The sequence below is a fragment of the Odontesthes bonariensis genome, chromosome 2, assembly GCF_027942865.1.
Source record: "Odontesthes bonariensis isolate fOdoBon6 chromosome 2, fOdoBon6.hap1, whole genome shotgun sequence".
In the NCBI taxonomy this organism is placed as follows: Eukaryota; Metazoa; Chordata; class Actinopteri; order Atheriniformes; family Atherinopsidae; genus Odontesthes; species Odontesthes bonariensis.
The window spans coordinates 26746721-26770649 of NC_134507.1; the positions used below are offsets into that span (position 1 = coordinate 26746721).

Genomic DNA, 23929 nt, shown 5'->3' on the forward strand with positions numbered 1-23929 from the left:
TGTTTGTCTTCCTTTATTTCTAAAGCAATGAGTGCAGACGATTCCAGGAGAGGATCATGGAGGGGTGGCAGTAGAGGATGGAGAGGAGGAGGAGGAGGAGGAGGAAGAGGTGGTGGTGGTGGTGGTGGTGGTGGTGGCGGCTGGAGAGGAGGAGGTAGAGGAGGAGGAGGAGCATCAGCAGGAGGAGGAAACGGCAGAGGTGATGGTGGTGGCTGGAGAGGAGGAGGAGGAGGATGGAGGAGTAGACCGTGGAGAGGAGGATCAGCAGGGGGAGGAAGAGGCTCAGGAGGAGGCTGGAGAGGTGGTGCTAACGGAGGAGGATCAGGAAACGCAGCGTTTAGCTCTCAGCGAGGTGAGCTCTTTCTTTTCCACTGAATCTTCTTCTTTTCTTTGTTAACAGCGTGTGAAATAAAATGCTCTTGTTTTAGAAGCTGTCAACATTATCTGCTGCGTTTCATTAAGTATTAAAATCCAATGTTCTTCCAGTTGTTATTTCCTAACGCAAATTAAACTGAACACTGAATAAACCGATGCAACAATTTCCTAACTGCTTGACTGTCCCCCACAGTCCCCTGTCAGACTACTCTTGATGCTTTGTGTCCGTACAAAGGATGGGCACTCTACTTCACAGAGGGTAAGTGTGTATTTTGTGGCCTGTTTTACATCATGATAACATCTTCATGGACCGACCTGTGTGGGTGTCTCTTTCTGTGTCTGTGATGCTTGTTTTCTGTGTGTAGGCTTCATACAGAGCTCTCCCAGCGTGGAGAAGATCAAAGTGTTTGAAAAATACTTTGCCTCCAGGATTCACCTGTATGACAAAGTCAGTCGTGTGTATCTCTCTGTTTAATAAACGGCTTGTTTGAGTTTTTTTATGCCTATTTCGTACGTTTTTTTTTTTTTGTGGAGAAAAGGTTTTATGTGAGAACAGCTCTTGTGCGTTTACGTACAGGATGAGATTGAGCGTCAAGGCAGTGTGTTGGTGGATTACACAGACTTGATTGGAGACAAAAAGGTGTGTAAAGCACTTCCTGGAATAATTAACGACCTGAAGGAACAGCCAGAGGTGATGCTCAACTGTTTGGGAGCGGCCATTCATCAGGTATCAGTTGCTACAGAACGAGCGCTGTCATATCTTATAAATCTTCATATTTATAGTTACACACACTCCAGTCTCTCTTTGAGTTGATAATTATTTTGAAAATGAAAGCTATATCAGTTTTATAGCTATTTTCCAAAGTATATACAATTATTAGTATGAGGTTAACGTTATATAAACTTTGTAAATCCTAAAGTTAAAGAACTTGGTTGTAATCTGTGTCATCATTCCCCAGAATACCATACTGACAGGTGTGTGTGTGTGTGTGTGTGTGTGTAATTCAGGTGTTAACAACAGATTTGGAGAAACAAGCTGCTGAGCTGCAGGAGGACGAGCTTCCCGTTTCCACACCAATCATCAATATTCCTCACATCAGTGCGAGGTAATGCACACAGTCAGGCGTAGTAAGTTGCCTTCTTGACCATGAATGAAGAAGAGTATATTTCTGCTTTGGACTGTTGCTTGTTTTTAAGCACTTTGAATTGTTTTGTACATGAAATGTGCTACCCAAATAAATTTGACTTTGACTTTGAACGTCGTCCACAGGCTGTACAACTACGAGCCGTTGACGCCGTTGCGGACGTTGCGTGCAAGCGTGTTTGGACGGCTGGTTTGTGTGAAGGGAACAGTGGTCAGAGTGGGCAACATCAGACCTGTGTGCACCAGGATGGCCTTCAGGTGCCAGACGTGCACAAACACTATGGCTCTGCCGCTGCAGCATGGGAAATACGCCGCACCCACCAAGGTGTGCATACACACTTTCAATCTAAGCCTCTTTCCTACACTTTCATGGTTTGAAAACTGTGTATAAACGCATCATCATTATATGCTGGCATGCATCTTCATCGTGTTTGTTTGTTAGACTTGCAGATAGTCTCTGCAGGTTTTTGTTTTATTTGTGTGTTTTTATCACCTAGTGCATCCAGCCTGGATGTCGCAGTCGCTCCTTCATCCCCATCCGTAGTTCTCCTCTCACGCACACGGTAGACTGGCAGATCATCAAGTAAGTATACTGTGCGAGTAAAAAGTGACACTGAATGATCAGAGTATGTGAATAACTGGTTCCAGCTGTTGTTGAATGAAACAAAACACCCAAAACAGGCTTGAAGCAACTGTGTTCTGCATGGATTTTGGAGTAACCGTGCAAAGTCTTGATCCAGCCCTCGTTTTGCTTCCAAGCAGCCAGACTTGCTTCTGTTTTTTTTTTAAAGTCGTCTTGAACAAAAGCTCTGGAGTATAGAGTATAGAGTATATAGTATAGAGTGGAGTAGTTCTTTTGTGGATATTGGCTGCTTTTTCACACATTTCCAGTCCAGTTCTTGTACCTGAACATATTAAGAGGAATGTTTCTTTTGAATGAAGTAGCTAAATGGCTGTAACGTGGCACGTTCCTCATCACTAGGCCTGTCACGATAAATTGTCTCAGAAATTATTGCGATAAGCGACAATATTGGGCAGCATCTCTTTAGCAATGAAGCGAACTACACTGTCTGTGAGTGTAATCCATTTCGCACTGTCCTGTTTGTACTTCGTTTGTCGACTAAATGCCCCGGTGACTGCGCTCTGTCGGGAAGAGGAAGACGGCCCACTTGTTGTGTTTTTTTTTTCCCCAACTGGGAAAACTGCAGCGGATGATTGTGTTTTAGATGCGTGTTTGTTGTGTTGCCGCTTTTAATTCCGACTGTTTTCCAACAAATGCGACACACCGACTCACACACGTTCAGCAGTTCACCGCGGGCTACAGGCCTACTCATCAAAACATTACATGTCCTGCTACACAACTATTGTGCACGAGCACACTGATGTCGGGGTTGATGTTACAGACACAATTCTCAGACTTTGTTTTATTTGGATCTCTACTTATGAAGGATCCACATTGACAAATTAAATTAACCCTGATAAGACTGAGAGGCTCTTAGAAGATTTATAAAGGCATATTTTCACAAAGCCATGAGTGTGTGCATGTTTGGTGTGTATCCACGTACTGTGCACACAGTTTTACATTTGACGCCCCTGGTTGACACGCAAATAAGCATTTGTGGGATGAATTAGCCTAACAATGGGTGGCTTTCCAGCATGAACTGTGCAAGAATATCTCGTGTCAAAAATGCTTTCGTTTGCAAATTTACGGCACATTTCCAAGCTATTTATAGACTTTACTTGAATGAATGCTTTTGTCTTGCTTTAGGGTTCAGGAGTTGATGGGTGGAGAGCAGCGGGAGACTGGGCGAATCCCACGCACCGTGGAGTGTCACCTGACCGCCGACCTCTGCGACAGCTGCGTCCCTGGAGACACGGTTACTGTGACGGGGATAGTTCGAGTTCTCAATGATGGTACAAACACATATGTGATCACAGTGGGAGGTTACACCGAACACATCACGGTGAAATCTCTAATTCTGTTCAAGACTGAGAAAGGAAGGATTATTTGATCCATTCATGAATGCAGCCATCCTGGAAGAGCTGCTCTCCTGCTTCATCAGTCATGGTCACAGGGCAGAAAGGCATTTTGGCATGGTTTATTCAGTCACTTATTCTAAGTTGCTGCAGCTTAAAGTTTAAAGGTGTTGTTTTTTTGTTTTTGTTCAGGTTCTTCCAGAGGAAATAAAGATCAGTGTTTGTTTCTTCTCTACATTGATGCTACTTCGGTCAGCAACACCAAAGGTACCATCTGGCTTCTCTTCGGTTTAGACTTGATAGACTGTCATTTAACACTTCTGTGATGAGTTATTTTCTCTGGATGTTTAGGCCAGCTGTCCAAGTTTGGAAATGAGGAGTCGAGAGAGTCGCTTGAAGATCGCTGTGGAGGGGAGGAGTTCAGTCTGAAGGAGCTGTACGCCATCCAGGAAATCCAGGCACAGCCTGACTTGCTCCGACTTATTGTTCAGTAAGTTTATCACCACTTGCATAGAACTGAAATGGATAAATCTGGGAAAAGTCCAATGATGATGAACCATATAATGCATTATTCAAAGCCATTTTATATTAGCGTAGCCTCGAAATGTCTGAGTGCATCTTAGATCAAATAGAGCTTCTACAGGTCTGTCACAGCAGAGAAAAAGATTTAGAAACACTACATCTTGATCATCCACCCAGACATTTAGCTTCCTGGTTTGTGATAAAGCTTGCAGCATGCTGCTAACGCATTACTCAACATGTCCACTTTGTTGGCCTCTTTCAGCTCATTGTGTCCTGCCATCTACGGCCATCTGGTGAGTTCAGCACTTTCAACAAGACTGAAAGGACCGCAGAGATTTTCTTACTCTGCGGTGTGAATCTTTTCATCTTTCATTACACGTTCCCGTGTGTCTGCAGCTTGTGAAAGCTGCCCTCGCTTTGACCATGTTTGGAGGCAGACAGAAGCACACGGGCAAGAACTGCGTCCCGGTGAGAGGAGACCCCCACATCCTGATAGTTGGAGACCCCGGCCTGGGAAAGAGTCAGATGCTACAGGTAACGCAGAAGATGCGGCACACAGTTGGAATAATCCAATCATTAATAAACTTGTTGCTCCAGTTTAGACTTGGAGTTGTAATTTCTTTCTTTCTTCCCTTTTTAACTGTGATATTTCGTTCTTGGACTGTTTCAGATCTAATGTGAACTGAACTCATGCATGTGTGTTTTGTTTTTGATGCTTTTCTCTATGTAGGCAGTGTGCAACGTGGCTCCAAGGGGAATCTATGTATGCGGCAATAGCACCAGCACCACAGGTGAGTTATTTTAAAATGGAATAGTGTGATATAAATTGTTGATTTGCATAATTCTTTGGTTTTATCAGAACAGAATGGGTTTGGAGAAGTAATGTTATCTGTTTATTTCTGTAGGACTAACAGTGAGTTTGTCCCGAGACTCGGGAACAGGGGATTACGCTCTGGAGGCCGGTGCCTTGGTGTTGGCTGACCAAGGTAAGAGAAGAGAGCAGAAAAATGTGTGTAGAAGAAGAATTTGCACCTCTTATGTATGTAAAACATCTTTTTATTATTTGCAATGGGTTTGAGGAAATAATCTCTGGCATAAAAGCAACTTGTCCAGCTTCCTTATTTGATCTTTTCTGATCTCTTGAGGTTTGTGTTGCATTGATGAGTTTGATAAGTTGGGTAACCAGCAGCAGGCTCTGCTGGAAGCCATGGAGCAGCAGTCTGTGAGTCTGGCTAAGGCTGGCATAGTTTCCTCTCTGCCTGCCAGAACATCCGTCGTAGCAGCTGCCAACCCCATCGGAGGACATTACAACAGAGGCAAGACTGTGTCTGAAAATCTTAAGTAAGTTCAAGTAAGCCTCGTGGCCTCTGATAAAGGATATAACCCAATGATGATAATGTTTAACTTGTTTTTACTTTTTGTCTATAGAATGGGCTCAGCCCTCCTTTCTCGCTTTGACGTCGTCTTCCTCCTCCTGGACATCCCAGATGAGTCACATGACCGCCGCCTGTCGGAGCACGTCATGGCAAATAGGGCAGGAAAAGGCCGAGCAAGCAGCGCCATGGTCACCAGGTCCAACAATGAATTAGAGACCTCCATCCTCCTACAACACTCAGCCATGCCGCTGTCGGAGCGTTTGCAGGTAAAACTATGTTTATATTGGAGCATGTTTCACACATAAAGCCATTTCAGAGTCATTTACATCGAGCTTAGAGAGAGAAGAATACCAAACAAAGTTAAACAAAATCCATTATGTAATGTTAAGGCTAGCACTGTGTTAGCTTCTCAGAGTTATTTCAGACTTTTCTGTATTTAGCTGAAGAAAGTTTGGTTGGATCCAGGTTGTTTACTTGTCATGCACATACATAGAAGGCCTGTAAGGCGATCTGATGAGAGTGCCGGTATGATGATCTGTGGAGCTGACTGCAGCCACAGTCCAGTATGAGAAAACCCATCTCTTCAGGAAACACTACCCTGATCCGCCCTCTTAGGACATCACCTGTTTCGTCCCAGCTTCTTACGCACTTATTTGTTTTCTAAATTGTCTTCCCATTTGTCTTGGTACCTAACTTACAGCACTTACTCTAGCACTAGTTATGCTCTTCGCTATTTGGTTTTGGAAGGAAATGCACTTATGATTTCTTGTGACCTGAAGTTCTTTTGCCTACCGATGTGGAACACACTTATTGTAAGTCGCTTTGGATAAAAGCGTCTGCAAAATGACCGTAATGTAATATATTTACAGGTTGGAATAGAGAGGCTCAAGAATTGATCCCTTTAGGACTTCGGATTCATAATTATCAATACTGACTACTTGTCCTGTGACTTTAAGTATGGTCTAAATCCCAAGATGTCTGTTCCAGGCAGCCTGACCCAGTTTTCCTGTCTGTCTAGAAGTAATTCAGGATCCACAGTGTCAAACCTTCCCCAGTCTGGGTCTGATGACACTCAGACTGTGGGCTTGTTTGTGGTAGCACATAGACATCATTGTTCGCTGATGTCACTTGGCGCACAGTGAAGGATTTTGGGTATTCATCCAGCGCAGACAGATTGGTGCAAAGTCCTTCGAAATCTTAACAGATGTGGAGCAGAGGGACGGTTCAGGGAGCAGAGACACAGGCTGTCAGTCTGTCCTGCTCTCTTATCCACTCATTCCAGTTTGTGTGCGACGTCCTGAGGACGAGACGCAGGTTGTTAGCCAAGCAGTCTTTATCCAGAAAGACCTACATGAATCCTACTGGGTCATAAGTTCCAGAAGAGATTGAATTTGTCAGTACACTTGATCCCAGCGTCTGTTAAGGATTCAGGCAGAGCTGTCTACCGAAAACATTCTTAGTATCATCTCACATTTTCTTCAGATTCAGGTTTTATCTCCTCTGTAGAAATCTTTGCATAATTTGCGATCTGTTTCAAGGCTTCTGCAGGTGAAACTCTCGACCTGATTCCAGCGTGCTTGCTGAGGAAATACGTCAGCTACGCTCGTCAGTATGTCCATCCCACAATCTCTCCCGAAGCAGCACAGACCCTTCAGGACTTCTACCTGTCGCTGAGATCTCAGGCCAACTCTGCCGATGTGACGCCCATCACCACACGACAGCTGGAGTCCCTCATCAGACTGACTGAGGCAGGTTTACGTGTTCTCACCCGACACATCCAGAACAGAAGGAACAAGATTCCTAGTTACAATTATTTCCGTTTACTGTGTGTTTTTGTGCAGGCAAGAGCGAAGTTGGAGCTCAGAGAAACGGCCACAAACAGTGACGCTGAGGATGTGGTGGAGATCATGAAACACAGGTAACTCAATGTTCATGGGTTACACTTACTTTAACAAATGTAAAGGGGAGTCTTTAAATGTGATATACGCTCTACACGCTGCAGGACTGAGAGGTTCAGAAGGTCCTTTGTTCCCACAGCCATAAGGCTTTTTAACAGTGACTGCTGAGTTCTTCTCAAATTGATTGGTTGATTTATTTATTTATTTTTTATTATTATTATTTTTTTATTATTTTTTTTTTTTTAGTCATTTATTATTAGTTAGTAGTATTTTTTTATTAGAATTGGTATTATTATTGTTGTTGTTGTTGTTGTTAATATTGTAAATATTAATTATTATTATTATTATTAAAGCTGCGGTCGGCAAATTTTTTTTAGTGATATTAGCTTGAACTGTCATGGGATTCTGGAAGTAGAATATTAAATAGGCTGTTTAGGAAAAATCCCGAATTCTGTAGCTCCCTCTGAAGCCTGTAATCATGCTTGCAAAAATCGAGCACTCCCGGCTGTTTTTAACCAATCACGTTAGGTTTATTATTTATCTATTATCTGAGCAGAACAGTCACCACCCACGTCTTCCATGCTGAGCGTGAGTCTGCCCCCAGCTTGTGTGCGCGCACACTGGTGTGAACTCACGTGCACAACCTCGTCCACAGAGGGGGAGGGACCTGAAAGTTGTATCAGTTCGAATTTTCCGACTTTAGACTCAGAATTTTGAAAACCTGCCGACGGCAGCTTTAATAATAATAATCATTGTAAATATTAATTATTTTGAGCTACTTGACTAATTTGAATTTTGAATAAAGTATTTTTCTATGTCTTCTATTTCATATGATGTGTTTTTATTTGCTTGTCTCTGTCTTTCAGTTAAATAATTGAATTCATGTTTGTTTTGCTTTTTATCCAACATAAAAATGTTTATTTTCTTTCTTTTTTCTCAGTCCTCTCATCTTTTTTTCCTTATAAGTGCAAAATGTCCTCACAAAGATGGGCTTTGACATTTCTGTGCAGCACAATATTCACAGTGAAAGCATACAGCTTCTAAAACTGCACGCCTGAGCTACAGTGCACTGTTCTGTGATGTAAATCTTTCCATCTGTTTGTGTTTTTGCAGTCTGGCCGACACATATTCAGATGGGCTGGGCAATCTGGACTTTGAGCGCTCTCAGCTTGGGTCCGGCATGAGTCAGCGCGGTGCTGCGAAGCGGCTGGTCAACGCGCTGCACTCGCACGCTCAGAGGACCAGTCAGAAGCAGTTTGATCTACAGATGCTTCGATCTATCGCAGACAAACTGAACATAAAGGTGAACGCACCGAGATGTAAACCTGTCAAAACAGTGAAGTTAACTGTGCACGCATCCATCTGTACGTGCACTAAACTGTGCATGGATCACGTGGCATTGCCTTTAAATATCTCCATCAACCAGTAGCGGCTCGTTATCTGGAAAATAGGCGGGGCAGATGATCTGCGTTATCAAAATGGAAGCTTTTATGGAGCATACGCAATAGGCCAATAGTCTATACAACCATACGCAGGGGGGGGGGGGATGTGCGCACTCGCATAAAAGCCTGCCATACAACAAACACAAAAGCCACGTGAAAATGAGCGAAGAGAAAGTTTGTGAAAGGAATTAATACTGCCTACGTTTCAATTAGAGGGAAACTTGTCACAAAGCATTGCATGGCTAATTTCATGGCACAACTCAGATGCGCCTTGCTGGACTCGTGTTTTTTTTTTCCTTTTCCGAAAAAATGATTCATGTCACACACACCGACAGTGCTCCAACCTAAGGTAGCAGACAAGTAACCTACTGTACATGTACGAAGCTGTCAACACATTGTTTACTGTCTCAACATTGCTTTGCTCATCAAGCTAAGATATTTCATTAAATCACTCCCAGTTTCCCATTTTGCAAAGACTTCGTTCACAATCACTTAAACTTTGTAAGATAGCAACTATAAAGTAAAATCTTTACTTACCACAAACGTGAATCCGGATTAAACAGCCAATAGCCTTCATCAAATCCGACATAGTTATCCGTTTTATCCAACAAGTTTGTAGGTGATATTGATAGATGGGCGGGGTAATATTTCTTAAACCCTTTGAGTCCATTCCATGTCCAGGGCAGATCATACACCTGCCCCAATAGCATCTATACAGGTGCGCTAAATGTTACATGATATTATGCTACGTAGGGGCCTACAGTGATTCTAATTGGTAGAATGTGCTCGAGAGTTCGGCGGGGCCGGGCTTAGCTGAGAGCAGACCAGACATCTGCCCTGGCCAATGGCCATAGATCTAACGTTAAGCAGCCACACTGGAGGTAGGCTATATTTCAGCGAAAATAAAAACAGATTCCACTCGCAAAGTCCGTCACAAGCCACAATATGGTGTAATACGATTCCCACTGTGATTGAAGTTGAAATAAATATTTTATCTATAATTTATAATTATCTATATTTTATCTATAAAAGAAAGGTTGGGGGTGTGGAAGGCGGGGCTCTGCCCATCCTGCCCAAATACAGCGGCCGCGGCTGCCATCAACTGTCATTTGTTCTGTGATAAAATATCAAAGTTAAACACTTTAGGATTTCAGTCGGGCCGAGTGGTTCCTTTCTAACACTGTAGAGAGCCAGAGAAGCTGAAAACAATCATTCACACACTTCCACTTACATAAAACCTTCTGTAATTAAGCTTCCTCTTCTTCTTTAGTTTAGTCATGTGGGAACAAACGAGTATTAGTAGTGCTAAACAGAGAATAAAATAAAGAGTTGGAGCAAAACAGAGCAAAGATACATGCAGGGTAAGATCAGCATATTGACAGATCCCCGATGATTCAATAGTCATACCAGAAGCCATTTAAAGACTTTTTCATGGCAAAACCTTCAAAATCAGAGTTTCCAAGGGGATAAATAACTGCTGGAGTAGACTGTCAACTGATAAATTAATTTAATAACTAACTAAGCATTGGAAAAAAATCGGGCTGGGCGAGTTAACTCGTTATTATCGCGTTAACTCGTTAATTGTTTAATGCTGATAAATATTTTATCGCGCATTAACGCAGGTTTTAATTTTTTATTTTATTTTGTAAAAGTCTGTTGCTGTCTGCTGCGGAACCGGAAAAGAAAGTAATCGGCATTTCCACCAAACATGGAGAAGGGTACGGAACTTTTACTCGGCCATTTTCATTTTAAAGTTCTTCCAGACGGCGGAGTCGACAGAACCAAAGTCATCTGTAAACACTGCCAAGTTGAATCGTCTTCTCAGCGTAGTAGTTCCAGTCTAAAATATCACTTAAAGGCAAAACACACAACTGATAGCAGCAAGTCATTCAAGGAAACAGACAGTGGAGCGAGGCTTCTACATAAAAACTACAGAAAGATGCTGATGTTAAAAGTGTGTTTGCACAACAAATGTTATGGCACTTTCATTCATATGGCAGCACATTTAAAATAAAACTAAATGCTAAAAGCTATACACTACTTTTGGATTAATTTTTGGATTTTGTGTACAAATGAGATTAATCGTGATTAATCAGGGAAATCATGTGATTAATTAGATTAAACATTTTAATCGTTGCCCAGCCCTAGAAAAAAATGGTCAAATATTGTCAACAACATTATTATATGTTATCTCTGAATACATGCAGTGAAGTCTGCTTCTAGTGTTCAGTAAAACACTGTTTTTACTTGTCATTTGGACATTTTATTCAGTCTACTGTTGATTTCTTCCAGGTGATGGATTTTCAAGGTCTTTTAAGTTCCCTGAACGAACAGGGTTTCCTGCTGAAGAAAGGGCCCAAGCTGTATCAGCTGCAGACTGTCTGACAACAACAACACACTCAGAGTACAAACAAACTTTACTCCAAGGTCAGTGTACGGAATGAAATGTAAATGAGACGATCTGAAAATAGAAGGAACTGTACGAGGATCCCATTAATCTGCAACAAGCTGACAACGCTGTGACGCTCCAAAAACACTGTGACAATCCCAGCTGATAAAGAAAAGGCAGTTTATCAAACTGTTGGAAGATTATCTCCCTGCATGTTCACCACAGCGTCATGAAGTAACATTAACTCAAAATCGAGGGGTTAGACGTATAAAATCAGTTCCAGATTTGAAAACAGCTCGTGCACATGTTGTTTTATAGAACACAATTACACCCTCACTGTGACAAAACGTACCTCTGGTTGAATGTATTATTCAATTTTGCGGTAGAAACATCTTACTAATTTGCCTTAATTTTGGAGAGGAAAATGCTATTTATATACTGTATATATGTATAAATGTCCATTGTTTAGTAGCTTGGGAACCAGTCTTTTTTTTTCTTTTATATTTAGTCTGTTTTTGTTTCAATCTGAAACAGGAAGATGGTTAATAATTGAATTTGTCATACATCTGTAATACTTTTTTTTTTTTTTTTCCGGTGGTATAGTGTACATATTGGTTAATATAAAATATTCTTACCCGTGAAGACATTTGTTTGTGTGTTTTCTACTTGTTCGGCCACTGAATATGACACGATATGACCACAATACTTTAAATATGTTCTGTAAAACTAACATTAGTGTTAATCTTTTATCCAAATATATCATTAAGACTTTTCTATGACGTCTTTCTGTTGGAAAGAGTTTGGAAAAAGAGCTACATTTCAAAACAACACTTTACGACACCGTGTGCCGGATCGGTTTACGGCAACATGGCAGCCTGCAGTCTGGAGCTGGGCTCCTATAAGCTCCGACTGTGAGAATCGGCAACTTCATCATGACCACGCGGGCGGATGTAACAATGCCAGCTGGTCGGTAACGTGGGGCTCGTGAGAATGATGACGGCGTGTTTTCGGCGGATTTCCACGCCACTGCTTTACTACGCAGCGAATGTTCCTACACGGTGCGCGGGCGTGTGCCGGCTCGAGCCCGCATTATGGCGGCTCGGACACATGAGTGTCACCGAGTGCGCGAGGTTGCAACAGCAACCGCAGTTCAACGGGCCGTGGCTCTTCGGGCTCAAATGGACGGAAAACCGCGTCGCGTGCCGAAGTGGGATCCTCCAGCAGATTAAACAGACTCCCTGGCACGCACGAGGAACCGTGCTCGTGTATCGAGGAGGTCACGGGAGGTCAGTGGCCAGTTTCCGGTCCCTGCTGTCCCTCAGAGCTCGAGGACTCTGCAGCGGGAAGTCCGAGAAGTCTCCGGAAAAAGGGGAGGAAGGAGGTGTGGTTCCGGGACAGGGGTTGTTCAAGTTCAAGGAGCTGGTGAGTGTTGAGCTGTTACACCTGCACAGACCGCAGGGGTGACGACACTTGTGTCACACACCTGTGTAAGGGTTAGTACATGGAAGGACAGGCGAGGTGACCTGCACATTTAGTACTACTTTATTTATTCCTGTAAACGGCTGCTACTAGTTATAAAGATCAGAAGCTTGACAAACTATAAAAAGACTTAAAATTAAGTTATTTTGAATTGATACCAAATACAGTGAAATGACAGAATCAGGAGGTCCTGAGAGGAGAGCAGGTAAAAACAAAAAAAAGCCCAAAAACTGAGTTTACATATGGACGATGGGTGCAAACACATGGGAAAAGTCTGCTTTTTCAAAATATCCATGAACATATGGACTATAAACTAAATTCCAGACCCCTCAGGTCATCTGGATCTGGTCTTCTATCAGTTCCCAGAGTCAGAACCAGACATGGAGGAGCTGCATTCAGCTTCTATGCTCCACATGTCTGGAACAAACTCCCAGAAAGCCTCAGATCAGCTGAAACACTCAGTGTGTTTAAGTCCAGGTTGAAGACACACCTATTTTCAGCTGCATTTGAATAAAGCTCCAAATCTGAAGTTTGAGTTTCAAAACTTAATCACATTTTAACTTCTGATTTTATCTGATTCTATCTATTGTTCTTATTTCTTTCTTTTTTGTTTAAAATTTAAATCATGCTTTTTATTTCTGTTTTAATGTATCTGTAAAGCACTTTGAATCGCCTTGTTGTTGAATTGTGTTGCACAAATAAACTTGCCTTGCCTAATGTGGAGGTCACAGCAGGAGGATCAGTTTTCATTATCACATGCTGTTTTGTTATTGCTAAAATTAGGATTTTTATGATGAAATAATGTTTATGATTGTGTTGATTGAAGGTATTTAACATTGGCTAGAAAGTTTTTAGCCTTTAGGAGATCCTGAGCCGTTCAGCTTTTTAAATTTTTATTTTATTTTAAAGCCGATTAGGCTGTGCTGAATGAATATAGCCAAACTAAGCTTCGCAAAAACCAACAAATTTGTTCCCAATGACAGAAAATGTCCCATTGAAAAGACATTAATGCATTCCTTTCTGTTAAGATTTGATTTTGGACTGCTGTCTTTCCATTTAAATGTTCATATTTGTCCACCAGATGTCCACCAGGCTTACATTTGACTATTAAAGGACCTCCTAAGGGTTAGTGAAGCACATTGTTCTGTGTGTCATGTTTCTTTCTTGTGAAACAAGTTTGTTTTTCTGTGTCAAGGTCTGAGCTGCAGATAGAAGAGTTTGATTTAGTAGCAGTAACACGACAGTATTTTACAATGCAAGTTAGTTTGATAATTGTTACGACTGGACTAATCTGTTGTTTGTCAGAACTGTGTGTTCATCTTGGCACTGATTGTGCCGTCCCTTCGCCATCCAATGACGTGAGCGTCAACACTGTTCGAGACGGAATAAAAACTGTAGGTTTTTGAGTCTCGGTGCTCATTTATCTCCTGTCTGAGGACACCGAAATGAATCCTGTGGACCACTAGCAGAATCTTACAGAAGAAGGGACCAGGTTGGATATACTGCTGATTCTTATCCTGGAGGGAACCCAGACTCCCAGCTGCCCCGAATAACTGCTGATCATTGGGGTGGATGCTCTGGACTACCGACTATGGAATTAAGAATCTCAAAGCAGTTCCCAGTGTTGGACTGCTTAAAACCTAAGGTGGTTATGATTGGAACAGAGGGGATAGGATCAGAGTAATTAAATTGCATTGGTAGCAGGTTACTATTTTTTTATCTATAAGGCTTTTTAAAGCATAAATATTCTCTTCTTAGAGATGTAAAATTGCAGAATAAGACGGGTTAGTTTGCTGGGCTAGACTTTAAAATCCTACTGGGTGGTAAAATTAGACTAAATCCAGTAGCTTTAACAACTGTTGTATTTAATAAATTAGCTGCCATTGGATAAAGTGATTTCATACAGAATCCTTCAGAGTTTGCAGGGGAGGGGGGGTGCGCAGATAAGCTGCTGAATGGCTCATCTTTACCTCAGTCTAATGTAGAGGATTATAATTGTTTTCTGGTGATTTACAGAGGCAGGCTGGTGGCCACTGGCATATACAGTACTGTAGAAATGTGCCGAGCTGCTCATCATTTCTTGATACATTTCCAGAAAAACAGGAAATAGTTTAACTACAGCATATAAGGCTAAAACAGAGTTTGTACAGTTCTGAGCAGCTTTTAAAGTGAATATCTGGTCTGAGCTCTTTTATCCTTTCAGACGAGCTTCCTGTCCTTTCTTTAAGGAGTCTCAGGAATAGTTCTCCAGGCTTCTTGAAGGACATCCCAAAGCTCTTCTTTGGATGTGGCCTGCCTTTTGTTCCGTTCTCTGCCAACATGATCCCACACTGCTTCAGTAATGTTGAGCTCCGGGCTCTGGGGAGGATTCATCCCTCCATCAGACCTGCTGCCACTGATTTTCAGTCCACTTCTTGTGTCCTTTGGCACAGCTCAGCCTTTTCTCCCTGTTTCCCTTCCTTAAGAACGGCTTCCTGACAGCCACCCTTCCATGGAGCCCATTTCTGATGAGGCTCGGGCCAACAGCAGATGGATCAGCTGAAGCTCCAGATGCATCTCTCATCTCCCGTGTCAGGTCTTTGCTGGAATTTTCCCTCTTTCTTAAGGACATCACTTTCAGATCCTGTTCATCTGCTGTAGATGGTTCTTTAGGCCTGACACTTCTTCTTTTGTCCTCCACTTGTCCAGTTTCCTCAAATGTTTTAAGGACACACTGCACACCATGCTGAGATATGCCAAGTTTTCAGCTAACAGCTCTTTGGGAATCACCTTGTTGCTGCTAAAAACATATTTAATGTGCTTTATGCTTGAATGATTCATAGTTTAGTGGCCTAAGAAAACTCAATCCTCTGAAAATTATTGGGGGGGGGGAGCAGCCAATGTCTAAAGAAACACTGAAGATCTTCAGAAAGTCTGGATCACTGCAAGCAAAATATAAAGAAATGAAGGCCAGATATACTCCTAGTAACTAATGATGCTCTGAAATATGTAATAACACATAGAAAAGCATTTATCAAAGCACCTCAATGAGGAAGCGAGATATCAAACCGCTGAGGAAAGAGTTTTTAGAGGTGATGGTGCACCTCAGGGCTTCATTTAAGTCGGCAGGCAACGCAGAAAGATAAATTTCAAAGTTTATTTTGTGTAAGTCTTTGACCTTCTATCCTCACACAGCTAATCTGATTCAGTAAAAAGTAAGGTGAGAACTGGACAGACGCGTACCAACCTGGTGTTTATTCTTGTGTTCAATGATGCTGCTCCACTGCGTCTCTGATCTGTAAACTCACATTTTTAACACATGTATGCAACCTGTCCCCCTGCAGTACGAGAACCCGTGGACAATCCCCAACCTGCTGTGTGTGTGTCGGATTTTGCTGGCTCCATTTCTGGGTCAGCTGATCATCCAGCAGCACTTTGACCTCAGCCTGGCTCTGTTCGCGCTGGCTGGAGCGACGGACCTGGTAATGCAGACACACTTCCCCACAGATATGCTGCTCTGCTGAGTTCCTCTTAGTCTGTTCAGAATTACAAATGTCTTTAGGATTTAAATGCTTCTAAACGTTTAACACGTGGAATCTAACACCCCCAACTACAGAAACCCAGTGATTCATGTTGATATTGACTGATTAATTGTATTTCCAGCTTAGATTAAGACTCATTTAGTTCAGAGTTTTACAGTGTTTCTGCCTCTCTGTGTCTCAGCTGGACGGATACATTGCCAGAAGGTGGCCCACTCAGAAATCCGCTTTGGGAAGTGCTCTCGATCCGCTGGCTGACAAGATTCTCATCAGTTTTTTGTACGTCAGTCTCACCTATGCTGAACTTATACCAGGTACCATGTGTGTCTCACACTTTCTAATTTCAAAGATCCAACAAGCAGCTTCAAGTCTTTAAAGGGGAATGGGTGCAGCACAGATATTAACTGTTGTCTTCTGTTTCAGCTCCACTGACCGCTTTGGTGATTTTCAGGGACATTGGTTTGATAGCTGCTGTGTTCTGGGTCCGATACAAGACTGTACCTCCACCGGTGAGAAAAAAAAACACACTTCAATCCAAATGAGTACACTTTGACAAAGCTTTTTGGGCACTGAAACATGTATATATCTTTTTTACAAACCTGCCTGATGTGAACGTAAAATGAACCTGTTGAGATTCTGGACAGTCGGACCTCTAGTGGTGCATTTATATTTGGTTAGCAGCAGTTTCTGGAAGCACGAGCCGAGCTCTTTACTTGCTTTTAGGCAACAGAATTTGGAAACTCTACATCTTTAAAGGGATAGTTCGCCTCTTTTGACATGAAGCTGTATGACATCCCATATTAGCAATATTGTTTATGAACATTTTCTTTCCCCCTGCTGCGTCCTGTGAGCCGAGTTCCAGCCTCGTTTTGGTGTTGACGAAGGTAGTCCGGCTAGTTTGCTGGGGTCCCGAAAATAAAGCGTCTTGCTTCTCAAAACAATATGCGTTCAAAAGAGTAATACATTTGCATCCCAAAATCGTTCTCCAGAAAAAGTCAGACCTCACAATCGCTTGGCGCTATTTTCTCTCCCTTCGTATCACTGCCTGCTGTGTAGACCGAGCAGTAAACACCGTAACAGGCACGGCTGTCGGCAGGCGGCAGCAGGCAGTGATACGAAGGCAGAGAAAATGGCGCCAAGCGATTGTGAGGTCTGACTTTCTCCTGGAGTAATCTGTCTTATCATGACTGTTATGTAATCCCTTTCCTTTGTCTCTGCAGGTGACCCTTAGTAAGTTTTTTAACCCCTGCTACACTACAGCACAACTCAAGCCCACACTCTTCAGCAAGGTGAGAAACACAAGCTTTACGTTTCTGTACCAACATTGATTTTCACGATTAAACACAGAAACCCAAACTGTCCTGCTGCCGCTGGTAGTTGAGTTAGAGAAAAAACAAATAGTAACACGACTGACTTAAAGAAAGTTTATGAGAAACTGATCAATACTCGCCAAGCTGAATGAGCTCAGGTTGATCATGTGACCGTTGCACAGCCTGTTCTGCACCCCGTCATGTTGGCTGTTTAATGAAACTGCCGAACCTCTTTAGCTTTGCACCCCATTTGAACAGAATATGAATAAACCTTCTCATACAAAGGAAACTGTGATGCTTGAACTATTTTTGAGAATTAGCATTCGGATGTCTCCAAAGTACTCTCGTGTTTGTGCTTCATTTGGACGCTGTTGGGCAGACAAAAACAAACATCTGGGCTTTGTTTTTCTTTTAAGTTTTCACAGTTGAAATATCTGACATGAATGACAGCGAATAAATGAAGGAAAAAAACGCCTACCTTTTAAAGTCTTGAGTAAAGCAGAATTCAATCTGGATAATTCTGAGTTTGTCTCTTCATGCACAGTTGGATGCACAGTCGAGTTAACTGGACCCCCGACCTTCTGTTTACATGCACGGGGGGGGGGGGGGGGATTTGAGATATTGACTGAAGTATGTCCAAGTGTATGAATTAGGTGTCATAATCGGAGCAGTGCTCTCTGCTGGGGGTGTAGATTTCTTTACTGGTAAAGCAGCAGCCCACCCTCTCTTTATCTCCTGACAGCTCCAGATTTCCTGCACCTCAGCCAATATCAGCCACACTGCATAATCGCCCTCTTCTTTGCCTCTGCTTTCATGTCAAGCAACTCTTTTAGTTTTGGCATCAGTGCGTCTCTCTGAGGCGGCTGCGTTTACGAACGCTTAAACTCTGCCTCTTCAGTGTTTTTCTCTGTGTTTCTGATCCAAGGGATAAACAGCCAAATGATGCACTGTCCTTTATACGCATGGGAAATGTCGATTATCATATTTTCTGATGTTTTAAAGGCTGCTTTAAAGTTCTTTCCAGCTGTGGAAACTAAGGTTTTCAAATGAATATCCACCAAGTAAGGTGACTGATTACAGAACACGATGCTTTACAAAAAAAAAAAAATTAAAAAAATCAACATATAGACATGAATAATAATGCTTTTAACCCTGAAATTTGTGGTCAGTTTGATTGAAAATTGTGTATTTTGCTCTGTAAAGCATTTTGCGTCACATTTGCATTAGAAAGGTGTTGAATGAATGCTCTATAATGAAGGCTGAGGTCTGTCTACAGACATTGAGAAGATCAAAGTGCTTGTCTTGAGAAGTTGATTTATCTGCCAAAAAGTCAGTGAATGTTTCGTCTTCCTGTTTCTCCTCTGACTCGTGTTGTGTTGTTTTGTTTCTTTAGGCCAACACGGTGATCCAGCTCTTCCTGGTTGCTGCCTCTCTGGCTGCTCCGGTCTTCCATTATACAGACAGCGTCCTGCTGCCTTGTTTATGGTAAACCACATTACATGTGAACACAGTCCCAGTGCCATCCACTTACCCTTTAATAGCCCTTTTCTTTCCAGTGTGTTCAGTGCAGGGTCAAAGCAACAGATTAGACGAATGGCTTCATCTTTCTTGAGCACACAAATGCTGTTTGTTCTCAGCAGATTGTTCAGGTTAAGTGTGTTCATGTTACACCTCCCCTTCCTGCAAAGGGGAATAGTGAAGAACAGACACAAGACATGATGTTACTGTCGTCACGTCCAGTGTTGTAATGGAATTTTTCATAAGAAACAATATTTTTAGCAACAAAGCATCATATAAAATGGTACAAGATATAGGAATATGACTATTAGTTGCCAAAATCTCAATACAATACACATATCCAAGTGGTGTACCCTTAATATAGACAACAAAATGTATTATTACAGCAATAACATAGTATTAACACATGCTGCACTGTGCATTTACAAACATTAATGAAATATTCTTATATTCAACAGCTTTCATCTTTCCTGAGTGCTAAACATTGCACATAAACAGTACATTTGTGTCGACTGCACCGCTGCTCAAAACTTAAGTGGAGCTGCACCTACTCAAGCCAGCATTGTTACTGTAGACAGATTTAACTTCAACCTTATTTCTTAAAACACAGAGAACATGAGTACAGACATAAAACATATTAATAAGCAAAGAGTTTACCTTCAAAGGGGAATTTACTGTCGTCACGTCCAGTGTTGTAATGGACGAGCAGCAGCAACACGTTTCCCTTACGCAGACGTAAAAACTTTGAAGAAATCAATGTACAATGAAAAATAAACAAAATAATATTCAAGTATTGGCATTTTAAACGCGTTATTGTTCGAATGCATTTTTTCTATCGCTTTATTATTGCAAGACCAGAGCAGCTGATCATGGATCGCTCGATTAGCAAATCAGTGTGCTAACGCTATCACAAGTTCTCTCGTACAAAGACACAAATCACAATGTGTTCTGGCTTCTCTCCAGGCACCACCATGAATGAAAACAAAACACTATGTATATTATTTCTTTGTGTTCAACAGTAAACATACTTAAAACCATTACATTCGCTCATTTTTGAGTTGGAGCAGAAATCGTGCTCGGTGAAGACATTTTATCGTACCTCCCTAACCTTTTTATAAAAATGTTAAACTGACTGACATCATGACGGGAGTCTTTATTTGCTGTCTGACATATTTAATCAGCTGTCAAAAGCAAACGCCACACCTGATTTCAGTTTGGCTGTTTAAGAGCGACACACTGAGCGATCAGTGGAGAGCCCCGTTCTCTCACACGTGCACACGTATGGATCACTGTAAGGCGGACATTTGTAACAAGTAAATCATCACGATCAGCTGTGATTTTATTTTATTTTTTTTTTTTTTTTTTTATATATAAAAAAATACTCTGTTTTCTAACTATTTACTTTACATCGATTCCTACTTTGTTTTATTTATGCTGAATGATACATTTGCATTTAAAAGCAACACTATGTGATTGTGACTTACAAGTACATTGACGTTTTTGTTATTCACATTCCTGGGCCCTGAATTGCCCTAGAGCTGCCAGGGGCATATATATGTATATATAGAGAGAGATGTGAGTCTATGGCAGAGTTTGGTGTCCAGCTTTGCTTTAAGGACGCTTGAGATTTTTTGTGGGCTTTTGATGGCGTCTTTGTGGCCTCTGAACTGTAGGGGGAGCCAAAGAGCAAAAATGTGCCAAATTATTTTGTGTTGCTTTAAAATCTGTAGCTTGTCAGACAACAAAACAGCTGCAGTCTGTGCCGTTACTAAGTACATTTACCGAGAGCGGTACACGGCGTTCAATGCAACAATCACACCTCATCCACACAGCTGCCAGTTTTCTGAGTTACAGAACGTAACCGTTCAACTAGAAAGCTTCAGCTAACAAAGTAATGTGGTAACAATAATGTTCATCTTTCAGAGAGTAGCAGCAATAACTCTTTAGAAGTGTGTGTACATCATCCTCATTAGCTAAGCTGTTAGCGTTAGCTGCTGCTAAAGGAAAAAATAAGAAGTTCAGGCTCTGAGAGTTGGAACTGATCCCTCTTTGTGGCTCAGTTTCTTCAGTCTGGACCAAGTTGTTAAGACAGTGGGATGAAAGTGGTTGCTGCACATAGACAGTCTTTAGCTAACTCTGCTGGAACATTAGCCTCAGAGTTTACCCACTGGGCTCTGATATCCGCTGTGGCTGCTGCCTGATGGAAGATGCATGCTCCTCAGTGCAGCTGACAGCAGAACATTTCCACCAGAAGCTGGAGCTCAGAGGTTGAGGCTTAGCGGAGGAGGTGGAGGGAGCTTAAGGAGCGATGTAATTTTGAAATGAGAATCAGAATGACTCCTTAAATTACTAACTTTCAAACAAAGACTAAATAAACGGTTTGTATTTTACACTTGCTGCTCACCAGACATGTAAATATACGCCTCAAGAACAGAAAAAAGGGATTTTCACATAAAATTTCCCCTTTAAAATGTTACTTTTCCCTATTTTTATCGTGTTTTTCATCTTCTGCAATGTTTTTCTTGATGCCTCCACCGAGGGCAACTACAACTAGTAATTTCTTGCAAGCAGCATTTGAAATAGAAATATTAGACCGTTCTGTTCGTCTGAATGAAATAGCGGTCTGAATTCTGTCACGTCTCCTGTTTCAGGTATATTACAGCTGTGACGACAACGGCATCGGGCTACAGTTACTGGCACTACGGCCGCAAGACGGTCAAGGTGCTGAACACCAAATCCCCGTCATAACCGCAGCTGGAAACGCACAGGAGTCGGGAACAAAAGCTGGAAGCAGCCTCTGCAGAGACACTCGTCGGCCGTGACAAACGATGGACGTGCAGATGGACGATCGCCAGGAGCTCTGAAAACAAGTAGCTGTGACAACCATTTATGGGTCGCCATGGCAACGACACAGAAAACAACTGAAGCCGCAGATGGTTTATTGCAACACTACAGAGACACGGCAGCCCTGCCGCCGGTCTGGTCCCGAGCCAAGTGCACAGAAATAAACAGCAAACACGAATATCAACAGACCATCCACCCACAGCCCGAATTATGCAGGTCGGCCACGTGTCGGCTGGTCAGCCACCAGCTGTTCCCTCAATCATCCGGACGCACCGTCAACTAAAAGAGTGTCACGTGACTGTTAGTTTTGTAAGCCAATGATTTGTGATTAAAAAGGAAAATCAGCTCTGGTTCCTCTGCAGGTGTCTGACTGATGGATGTAGGTGTGTTTTTTTAAGAATGAGCTTTGAAACGTGAAGCCGTCTTCAGCACGTCCTCTTTAACCCGATTCTTTTTGGTGTCACCAAGTCCCCAGAAATGTCATCTCAGAGCCTCCGATTCATATCTTTAGTTAATAAAGCTGTTATTTTCATTTGATTATTTATCCAACGGTTTTCTTAAATCTCCTGATTTATGTCTTCAGGTCTCGCTTTGGCCCGAACTGTTTCTCATCGTCTGTGGCTTTGAAAGCAGGAAACCAAATGACAGATTAATTCGTATTGTGAAAAATTAATTGCACAGTGGAGTTAAATCTTTTTAATTGAATTTCGTTTTTAATTTATCGTCTACAAATACTGTAAAATATCAGCCAGTTGGGGAATGAAACGGCTCACTATTTTGATGATTAACTGAACTGCTGCAGCTCTGCTGCTGCTTTGAAGTTCTTACAGTTTCAGGATCAATAAGCCAGAGGTTATACGGAGACCCTGGGAGAACACAAGCGAAGACCAAACCTTTTCCACCGACTCCTGTGGCGATCGTATCCGACTGCGCTGCTTATTTTGCCCTCTACAAACCGGGAAGTGCAACCTTCTCTGTTCTTTCCTTTGCTTCGCAGCGCTGGTAAAGCTGAGGCTCGTGCGCAGATGACTCTCAGGCCTGTGCAGGTTGTTTTTCTGTGTGTTCATTACGTCCTCTGTGAGAAAGGGAAAGAATCTCATTCTAAAATTAGATACCCACCAGATTAAAAGAAGGAAGTTCTAATGCTTTCTTTTTTTTTTTTTTTCTCCATGAAATGGCTTTTAAGTCCACGACTGATAACACAAATTGGTCGTGTCTTAATTTGAAAGTGCTATTTAACACCCTGCACTGTTTTTGTGTGTGAAGGGAAAGCTCCTTAAGTGGTGATTAAAGCTTGAAAAATCTTCTGCCAGACAAAATAGTTCATATTTGGCTGTATTTTCTATTTTTTTTTGTTCTCATTCAGATATACTTTGGGTTTGAAAACAGTACAATTATACAAATGTACAGTAATTATTGAAGTAGAAATAGCAATAATGAATGATAAAAAGAAAAATTATAAAGTAAATTTACACAATACAGAAGTAATTTGTGTGTTCAGATGTACATGATAACTTAGAGCCTCTTAGTTAGTTGTTATTCCTCATCTTATCTGTATTGTTGATACTCTAAAATCATACTGAGCTCTGATTATTTTGAACAAAGTTGCCACACTGTGTCCAGAGGGGAGTGATAACATCAACGGGCCATTCAAACGGAATCAATGTCCTTGTCTCGGTAAATGACTCCCACTTTCCCACAGATTTGTGTTTGTTGGCCTAAAGCGATGGCTGTGGCACCACCAGGAGGGACCGGGCCAGTCCAGGACTGCACCACCTCCCGTGTCCCAGCTTTCTGTGCCCCCATCTTCAACTATAGAATCATCAACCTAAAGTGAGATGAAGTAAAAGTAATCCTGAAGCACAGCCAAATCGCATCAAAGCGAACCAATAATGTGAAAAGGCATCTGGTTAGCTGGTAAAACTGCATCCAAACCAACTCCTAAGAGACGTGTGTACTCATGGATGCAGAGATTATGTGTCACCTCTTCATGTAAAACACGCAAAGATCAAATTTAACATCCAAAACCAGATAAAATCAGCTGATCGGTTTAGATACTGAGAAAGGACGTCGGTGTTCTCTCCAGTAAACGGCCGGTAAAATGCAGGATATCTTTAAATCATGCACTGCGTCCGTT

At 42.0% G+C, this 23929-nt stretch overlaps 2 protein-coding genes across 2 annotated transcripts; both read left to right on the plus strand.

Moving 5' to 3' along the window:
• The first annotated feature begins 202 nt into the window (after positions 1–202).
• Positions 203–11678, plus strand: mcm8 (minichromosome maintenance 8 homologous recombination repair factor). The gene is made up of 20 exons (XM_075483262.1): positions 203–352; positions 580–634; positions 741–823; positions 953–1102; positions 1384–1481; positions 1646–1844; positions 2017–2102; positions 3288–3433; positions 3689–3763; positions 3848–3986; positions 4281–4311; positions 4415–4552; positions 4749–4809; positions 4924–5004; positions 5164–5359; positions 5447–5660; positions 6933–7142; positions 7236–7312; positions 8406–8595; positions 11027–11678. Exons 1-20 carry the CDS (start codon positions 203–205, stop codon positions 11117–11119), a joined length of 2472 nt encoding a protein of 823 aa, XP_075339377.1. The 3' UTR covers positions 11120–11678.
• A 281-nt stretch (positions 11679–11959) lies between these two features.
• crls1 (cardiolipin synthase 1) lies at positions 11960–22137 on the plus strand. The gene is made up of 7 exons (XM_075480624.1): positions 11960–12545; positions 15926–16063; positions 16305–16434; positions 16544–16629; positions 17341–17409; positions 18824–18915; positions 21600–22137. The coding sequence occupies exons 1-7, from the start codon at positions 12114–12116 to the stop codon at positions 21694–21696; spliced, it is 1044 nt and encodes a 347-aa protein (XP_075336739.1). The 5' UTR covers positions 11960–12113; the 3' UTR covers positions 21697–22137.
• The last annotated feature ends 1792 nt before the right edge of the window (positions 22138–23929 follow it).